Below are 9,028 nucleotides of genomic sequence, written 5' to 3' on the forward strand. Positions count from 1 at the left end.
CATAGACCGTATGATATCATAGATTAACTGTTAATGATCATAGACCGTCTGATATCATAGATTAGTTGTTAATTATCATAGGTAATTTGTGTTTTTGACAATCTATGTTATATCTATGTTTTTAACTATAGCGCCTCTATGTGAGAACTGTTTCAGACTTTTCTTTGTTTATAAAAAAAGTTTGATAAATATCCTTTGTTATCGATGTTTGTTGATTAGATATGAACATAACGTGATTTTGTTTTTGTGATAATAATTGGATCATTGGTTATAATGTAAGTAATAATACGCAACAAGTTTAATGGAATAGCAGTAAGAGGCAGATTTTGTTTGATATTCCCGCTTCGCAAGTTAGGTTACTTTTAATGCGCACGGACAGTATTTATTTTTGTTCACTTTTATTACTGCATTTGTATTACACACAATAGTTCGGTGTTATAGTAAAATTTTGCAACAAAATATAAAAAGAAATGACTATAGACCTTCCTGGTTTTGCGTATGCTGCAGCAATAGCTGCTGGCGGTGTTTTGGGTTATTACAGAAAAAGTAAGTAATATATTGATTTTGCGTTACCTATTATGATGTCATTGTATAAAATTGCACTTTTTATAAAACCGTTGTCTTTATTATTGCTTTTCTTAGAATCAATTCCATCATTGGGGGCTGGTTTAATATGCGGGACAGTATTGGCATATGGGGCTTGGCAAGCTAGCCAGGAGCCTCCTAGTTATTTACTCCAAATATGCGCCACTTCGTCTTTAACAGCTCTAATGGGCTACCGATTTTACAATACTAGAAAGATCATGCCTGCTGGTGGAGTCTGTTTACTCTCCGTTGCAATGATTTTTCATATTGCATTGAGAGCAAGTGGATTAACTGCTAAAAAGATTAACACATAATTCATTTAATAAGTTTAAAGTGTTTTATATCCTAGGGTTATTTGTGGAAATTGTCAAAAAAGAAGCATTTTAAATTTTTTGTAAGTTTGTTTTGCATAAAGCAAATAAATAATATAGAACAAGTCAATTTAAAAATAATTTATTTGTTTAAAATAAAAGACTACTTTGCTAAAAAAAAAAGACATGTGCTAAACGAATTTTAAGTACAAATTTAAAGTGAGAAATAAAAAGGTTGTTCCTCTCATTGGCGGTAAAATTAAGAAAGGTATCGATACAATGGGCACCTTGTTTCGCTTTATAATCTAAAATTACAATATTTCGTCCTGCATTTGAAATGATTCGTTAAAAATACACTTGACAGATCATTTTATTGTCTCCCTCAAGAGTTACAGATGCAGCACATCGCGGACACTCGAAACGCGGATACGCACACATTTTCCTTCCAAAAAGAAAAATAATAAAAGTCAAAACTCACGGCGGGCAATTTTAAGGCACACTGGGGGTATGTCCTGTAAGTTCGCACTCATATTATCATTACTAGTGTCCCTGCTAGGGTCAACCACTGTTCCACAGAACCGGCTGCGGTGCCAGTGTTGATGCAGTACTCGATTTTAGTAGCCATACAGGGCCGTCTTAGGTGAATAGTTTCCTTATGAAAGACACGAGTCAATGGGTAAAGCTGGAAAAGTTTAAAAAACAAAATTAATGTTTTGTATGAAAAGTACATTTTAGTAATCATGTACGAATGTTTTTGATTTTTTTTGTTTTATAGTTTGTAAAACAGTAGAGAGAATATTAGGAAACATTTTTCTTTTTAAAGTCAGCACTTGCTATTAAGTGTAAAGTTAATAACAATGAAAATTTATGTAGCATTACTTTTACAGGATGCTTTTTTTTTAATAATTTTTCCTTTTATTTTGCTTTTTATTTAATTAGACAAATTGTAAAAATATAAGGAAAATACATAAAAGAATGAAATAGAGTTTTATCTACATACATAGAAAAGGAGAGGTGGGTAAGTAGGTAGGAGTATTTTTCTTCTTTAGTGATTTTAGTCAACGTACATACATAAATGAAAAAGTTAAAACTGGAATACAATTCGAGGCAGGCGTTGTTCAGGCATATGCAGAGAGGGTACTTTTTAATGAAGAAAGAATATCTCTTGAAATACGACTTGTTTGGACTACTAAATAAGAAGAAATATTGATGAATACATGCACAATGCACGTAGATGTTGTCTGATATCATGCAAGGGAATATGTCTATGTTTATTATTTGAACATTGTTAAAAAGAAAAAAAATAAAAGACGACGTTGTATTTCGTTATCAGTTATTTACAAACCCAAGTTCAAACCTTTGAAATTCAATTAGGCATACATGCCTCCCCATAACTTTCAAGGAGGTTGTTAAACGTTAAGAAATTAGCTTTTAGAAAATGATTTTCTATTATATAAATACATGAAGTTATAATTTATTTTAAAATATTTTACTGTTTTAGAAAATTAAAATATATACATAATACCGCATAAATTTTTTGAGAAATTATATTATCTACAATTTACAAAGTTTATTTTACAGAAATTAATTAACAAGTATCCTTTAGACTGTAATTTCTTGTAATTGCATTGTTTGAGAAACTCAAATTTGATATTAAAGAATTGTTACATTCAAGAAAATATTGGTAGGTAGGTCATAAGTCTGTTTTTAAGGTGTTAAAAAGCCAATGAACCATGCTGCTAATCATCATAATATGCCAAATTTTGTTTGTATGAGGTTTAATTGAGTAACGGACATCTTTACTATATGAGTTTGAATACTTTTTATCCGGGGTTCCGCTAAGCTTAAAGTGCAGTCAGATTTAAAACAAATACAATTTAAACATCTTATTTTTAAGAACTTTTGGATTGATATTGAAATAGTTATTTGAGCAAATAATTATTTGAAATAATTATCATTTTCGTTTTAAATAATCCATTTAAAGAATGTTGCTTAAAATCATACTATTGAAATAAACCAGGGGTTCCAAAAAGCGTTCCACATCTATCAAAAAAATTAGGAAACGTTGACCTCCTTCCCTTCAATTGGCCCTTGAATGTGCAACATTCATGAATATTTAATATTCCAGTGCTTAGAACTTGGGTTTGTATTGTTATCGAAGAATACGACAGACCACAAGATGCGTGGATAGTATTGATGCAGGCAGCAGGCACAAGAAAAAACGACGTAGTACAGCGTCTGTCCGTCTGTAGTCTTACCAATAAAAGAAAGATACGTTTACGTAGTTTCACCCTGTATCTTGGTGGCGCTTTCCGCCGGATCATAATAGGCGGCGGCGTTGTACGATCTCTTTAAATGGTTGTTATCAACATCACCGCCCACATCTTCATTTTGCCCGCCGAACGCGCTCTTTCCCCTCCTATAGTTGGTCTCAAAGTTTGCAAAATCGTAAGGATTCTTCGTGGTTTGTTTTATCAATTGAAAGTAGTTACCCACAAAAGGGCTGTTGTTGGGCTGCGATCTCGAATGGTAAGGTTTTTGTGTCGTGTATTGGTTGTAAACGTAAGGATTTTCGGTAACGTATTGATTACGATTATTGATGTTATGGAAATTGTAGATAGGGGGTGGCTGAGTGTCGGCGGCTTGAGTGCCGATACTGAAGAAATTATTAGACTCTGTTGATGTTGATGTTGAGGTTGAGGAGTAATAATATTGGAAATTGTTGTTGTTGTTATTATTATTGTTAGGACTTCTGTAATAAGGGATTTTGTCGTTTTGATTATCATAATTGTATGGATTTAGGGTCGTCAGTTCGGGATAAGGGTTGTTGTTGTAAGGGTCTACGTTATTCTTCTTGCTATTGTACCTGTGTGCAAATATATATACAAGGTGTAGTGTAAAGTAAATTTGAACCAGTAAATTGTACCTACTTTAATTACTATTTTTTGTAAAGTTCGTATATCTTGTAGTACGGCAAAAATAATTGTTTTATTAGTCTCTGAATTTCTAAATATAGCGATAATATGGGGAAATGTCGCCGATNTTCAACTATCGTCAGTAAACCGACTTTACAGACAACGATTTTTTTTTGAGTTTACCAAAAACCTAAAATGCTTTCCTCTAAAGCAGTCGTTCATTGTCACTCGAATAGAACAGTATCCAAACAAACATACTCTCCGCGAGATATAACTTATATTTTGTACGCGTATTTTTACAACATAATTAATTTGTATTTTATTCCTACATNTTGTTAAGCCAGTGGAAATAAAGTAATAAAGAGTTAAAATGTTTTTATTTAATTATTAGTGAGGCTATTTGGTTTGATATAAATATTTGCATTAAACAATACATTTATCCAAAAAATTTATAAAACGTTGTGGTTGAGTCTGAATAAAATTAATTAATTAATACTTGGATTTTATGTTTTTGTCTTAGGACTGATGACCTTAAGATGATGATGATGATGATGATGACCATTAATAGAAAGAGATGGTGTGATAAAAGTATTAAGCTATGTATAATTCAAAAAGTGTTAAGTGTTAAGGTGGTTACTTATTAGGTACGGTAAATAAAATTAATTTTTATTATCCGAGAACTTACTTTAAGAAATGATGAAAGCTAGCAATGCTGCATGGGGACCATTTGAAACCTCTTTCGGTATGTCGTAAGTCGGACATGATGTAACCATCAGTCCATTGGCATTTTTCTGCCCCTGGACCTCCCAAGTATGACGGTGGTGGACTTCCATCATGTACAGCTCCCAATCTATAAAAAAATACATTTATGACTAAAAATCTCTATTGAAAGTAACTACTGGTTGATACAATCGTCAATCCGTAAATGTGGTGGAAGAAAACCTAGACAATTTATAACTTTTATGTATGAAATTATTATTGATTATATTTTTAATGTGCCTGATTAAAAATTTATATTGGCACAACAAAACAAATTATGTTCCGCTAGCTTTTACCCTGTAGTTTATCTATATGAAACCATTTGTAATTGTTTATAATAAATACAGTTGTTATAACCAATAAACAATTTTAAAAAAATTGTCTAGATCACTCCTGGTAACACGTGTCTATAAAGCCTCATCGAAATCGGTCAAATATTTTTTTTTAGCCCGCATAGACCGACTGAGAGACAATTTTTTTTAAGGATCATACTTTAATAGCATACCATTATATGAGCTTAAAAACGGCAGTTATACATAGATGCACAGATTAGAAATGAATTATGTGAGCTACTGACAGATTACATTAAAAATAACAAGTTACAAAACGTTAACAAATACTGAAATTTATATATTAACAAAAAAAATATTAAAAAAAATCAAAATAGATAAAGTTAATAATAGGCAATTAGAAGAGATAAATAAATGGTGTTTTAAATACATACTTAAGTGTTTGATATGTTAACATAGAAATAAGTAAATAAAATGCTGAAAATTACTTACAAGTGCCCAACTTCGTGCGCTGCTACAATGATTCCACTGAAACCACCAGTGTCTTCAATAATTGCTACCGAGTTTACTTTTTCCAATCTCTTGTTCACTACACAGGCCCCACCCACGTATGCGAATCCTTAAGGAAGAAATACAATTATTTCAGGGAAAATCGTAAATAATATAACTAATATTTAAAATTATTACAAGAAGTTTAAAATGTTTATCACACTTGAATTTGAATTTTTTGTGACAATTCCAGAATCGTAAAAATGATTTAATAAATCGATAGCAAAGTAAGCAGCGTACAATATGTTTTTATAAAAGAACTGAAACTTTGAATAATTACTGTTTACACTCTAAACTGATTATTGATTATAAAAATNAAATTAAAATTTTCTTTTGAAAAATGAAACCATTCCATCAGTATTTTCTTATGACGTTGTCACGTTCAATTATCGTCAGTAAACCGACTTTACAGACAACGATTTTTTTTCTTATATTTAAAGCTATTATTAACATTACTGTAATTATTTGATGTAATGCGTTCGAAAGTTTATTGTAAAAAGCATTTTTTCTTTTTTTTCAGAACTAATTAACAGAAAATGGCATCTGAAGAAATTTATGAGTTCTTAAAATCCCAAAACAGACCATACAGTGCTAACGACATTTTACAAAATGTCGGAAAAGATCATAACAAATCTGCTGTCTTAAAATCCCTCGATAAATTGGTACATAAAAATAAAGTTATTGAAAAGGTTTATGGAAAGCAAAAAATTTATTGTATCGCACAAGATGAAACTACCGATCCTCAAAAATTAAACGAAGAACTGCGCGAAATAGATCGCCAAATAACCGAAGTATCAACGAAATTAAAAGACGTTGAAAATAATTTGCAAGCACACACGGCACAAATTACTTCACTCCAAGGGAAAAATGACCACTGAAGAGGCTAAACTGCAAAAAAAGAAACTCGAGGACGAAATCCAAGACATGAAATCAAGATTGAAAGAATTAAAACGTATTATATAATAGGTACAAATACTTACGAATTAATTTTTTAGTATACTAGAAAAATGTACTTTGAAAGTGTGTACATATAAAATATTTTTTTTAAATACGGCATTGCTTTTATGAATTAATATATTTCTGTATATATCACAAGAATAAATTGAAATTTTTACAAAAATAACTGATTATGAAAGCATGCTTTTGAAAAAAAAAAATAGAGTGAAAATCATGCCAAAGAGGAAAGGGATGCAACAAACATTCACTCATGCTATCAAAATAACGACTATAATAAGTGCTGAGTGCAGATAAAATCATTCAACAAACAGTTGTTACGTAGGGAAAATTACGAAGAAATAAAACGTAATTCCTGAACTAGTCGAAAAAAATATAAGAAGTCAGTCAGTGGGTGCACAAGGTGGTTAATTTTTTTTAAAGTCAAATCCGTACCTGCTGTGCCCCTATTGCAACTATCTGAGGGGTATTGTCTTCTGCACATGTCAAGTCTGTAAACAAACACTCTCGTCATGCCAACATTAAATACAGGGATGATAACAACCCTTATTGAGACGGACAAGTATTTCGGATCAAATCTCCTAGTTTATTTCCATGGTCTGGGTAATCAGCCAGTTTCATGCTTGTATNTTTCAATTAAAAGAAAGCGTGATCATAATTAAATAATTTGAATAAGTTTTATACTGACTTTGTAATAGCCACAGCGATGTCATATACTGGTAGTCTTCGTTCTCTAAACAAATATTTTCCCATGTCCGTAAGTGCTGCAGCCGAATCTATGGCGTCTCTACCTACTCTATTTCTTTCTAGATAGGGTGTTGCGTCTCTACCCTGAAATAAACGAGAAACAACCATACAGAATAGTGATTTACTCTCTACTACGTACTACAAAGTAAAGATACTTTGTATATTTTTTTATATATTCCCCATTTCATCCCTTATGAATTATTATAACTTTACTTATTTCTGACGTGACAACGTCTTATAATTCGATGGAGCCGGCTGCACGCACGAAAAAACATGACTAATGCGGCGTTACCTCGCTCTGAGGCGTTCCATTTAAGGCTTGAAGTGCAAGCGAGAGCGCGGAACGAGCGACAAAGAGGCACAATCGGCCTCCGCGTTCGGCAGCGTTCGACATCTGTCTCTCTCTTACTTGAGTGAGCGATGCGTCCGTGTGGACAGATGCTATACAATAATACATTTCCATTTACCTCCTCTATATCCATACAAAATATTTATCAAACAAATAAAATTAAAATTTTCTTTTGAAAAATGAAACCATTCCATCAGTATTTTCTTATGACGTTGTCACGTTCAATTATCGTCAGTAAACCGACTTTACAGACAACCGATTTTTTTTCTTATATTTAAAGCTATTATTAACATTACTGTAATTATTTGATGTAATGCGTTCGAAAGTTTATTGTAAAAAGCATTTTTTCTTTTTTTTCAGAACTAATTAACAGAAAATGGCATCTGAAGAAATTTATGAGTTCTTAAAATCCCAAAACAGACCATACAGTGCTAACGACATTTTACAAAATGTCGGAAAAGATCATAACAAATCTGCTGTCTTAAAATCCCTCGATAAATTGGTACATAAAAATAAAGTTATTGAAAAGGTTTATGGAAAGCAAAAAATTTATTGTATCGCACAAGATGAAACTACCGATCCTCAAAAATTAAACGAAGAACTGCGCGAAATAGATCGCCAAATAACCGAAGTATCAACGAAATTAAAAGACGTTGAAAATAATTTGCAAGCACACACGGCACAAATTACTTCACTCCAAGGAAAAATGACCACTGAAGAGGCTAAACTGCAAAAAAAGAAACTCGAGGACGAAATCCAAGACATGAAATCAAGATTGAAAGAATTAACAGAAAATGCGAAGCCTTTAAGTGATAGCGAAAAAAATAAAATTATCAAAGAATATGAGCTGTATGAAAAAGAGTACAAAAAAAGAAAAAGGATGTGTATGGACATAGTAGATACGATAATGGAAAGTTATCCCAAAACTAAGAAACATTTATTGGAAGATATCGGCATTGAAACAGATGAAGATGTAGAATTCAAATTAAATTCTCACTAAATATTTTCCCAAAAAAAAAAATCATTTTTCCTATCTTAAAATTAATATTTTCTTATTATATATGTTTATATTTTTGAAATAATAAAATAAAATTGTTTTCATTACTTACTCGACTTATAATTATCCCAGCAATGGAAATTCTAACTTTTGGTCCTTTGAGAAGTTTGTATCGCAAGTCTACGCCATTCCAGAAAGATATAAAGTACCTTTTGATTTGTGCATTATCACCTGAATGTAATCTGTATCCGTCATAGTCCACTATAACTAATATTTCGGGATAAATTGTGTAGGGAGCTTCCCTAGTCTTTCTGGAATGGGCGGTGGAATTTTTTTCTGAGCTAGGGCTTCTTCGAAAACGTTTGGAAAGACGATCTGGTTCCATAAATACTACAATTAAAATAATTTATTTTATTATTTGTTTTTGAAGATTTTTTCTACATAAGTAGATACACTAAAAACATAATATCCACGCCTTAATTTCGAAAACTTAGAAAACAGAGTACAGTAAGATTAAAACAAAAAAGATTAAAAAGTCCTTGTTTTGATTGTGAAGTTCCGTTAGAACAAGA

The 9,028-nt window shown here is 31.5% G+C and overlaps 4 protein-coding genes across 4 annotated transcripts in view; 2 read left to right on the forward strand and 2 right to left on the reverse strand.

The window, feature by feature from the left end:
- Positions 1 to 281: 281 nt before the first annotated feature.
- On the forward strand, positions 282 to 1,026 carry LOC108737058 (transmembrane protein 14C). Its single transcript, XM_018469720.2, has 2 exons — positions 282 to 546; positions 643 to 1,026. The coding sequence occupies exons 1-2, from the start codon at positions 471 to 473 to the stop codon at positions 897 to 899; spliced, it is 333 nt and encodes a 110-aa protein (XP_018325222.1). The 5' UTR covers positions 282 to 470; the 3' UTR covers positions 900 to 1,026.
- On the reverse strand, positions 1,023 to 4,033 carry LOC112906777 (uncharacterized protein DDB_G0283357-like). Its single transcript, XM_025981663.1, has 3 exons — positions 4,002 to 4,033; positions 3,155 to 3,822; positions 1,023 to 1,578 (listed from the first exon to the last, which is right to left on the reverse strand). Exons 1-2 carry the CDS (start codon positions 4,031 to 4,033, stop codon positions 3,174 to 3,176), a joined length of 681 nt encoding a protein of 226 aa, XP_025837448.1. The 3' UTR covers positions 1,023 to 1,578; positions 3,155 to 3,173.
- A 323-nt stretch (positions 4,034 to 4,356) lies between these two features.
- The window catches only part of LOC108737038 (venom metalloproteinase 3), a 6,749-nt gene continuing 2,077 nt past the window's right edge, over positions 4,357 to 9,028 (reverse strand). Inside the window, exons 2-6 of the mRNA XM_025981653.1 lie at positions 8,569 to 8,846; positions 7,052 to 7,194; positions 6,799 to 6,854; positions 5,353 to 5,479; positions 4,357 to 4,661 (exon numbers count right to left, since the gene is read on the reverse strand). Of these exons, the coding sequence (XP_025837438.1) occupies positions 4,493 to 4,661; positions 5,353 to 5,479; positions 6,799 to 6,854; positions 7,052 to 7,194; positions 8,569 to 8,841 (768 nt within the window). The 5' untranslated portion in view covers positions 8,842 to 8,846 and the 3' untranslated portion in view covers positions 4,357 to 4,492. The remainder of the gene's footprint in view (positions 4,662 to 5,352; positions 5,480 to 6,798; positions 6,855 to 7,051; positions 7,195 to 8,568; positions 8,847 to 9,028) is intronic.
- LOC108737057 (homologous-pairing protein 2 homolog) lies at positions 7,819 to 8,484 on the forward strand. The gene has a single exon (XM_025981654.1). The coding sequence runs from the start codon at positions 7,836 to 7,838 to the stop codon at positions 8,457 to 8,459; it is 624 nt and encodes a 207-aa protein (XP_025837439.1). The 5' UTR covers positions 7,819 to 7,835; the 3' UTR covers positions 8,460 to 8,484.

The sequence above is a fragment of the Agrilus planipennis genome, unplaced genomic scaffold (assembly GCF_000699045.2).
Source record: "Agrilus planipennis isolate EAB-ADULT unplaced genomic scaffold, Apla_2.0 scaffold112, whole genome shotgun sequence".
Taxonomy (NCBI): domain Eukaryota; kingdom Metazoa; phylum Arthropoda; class Insecta; order Coleoptera; family Buprestidae; genus Agrilus; species Agrilus planipennis.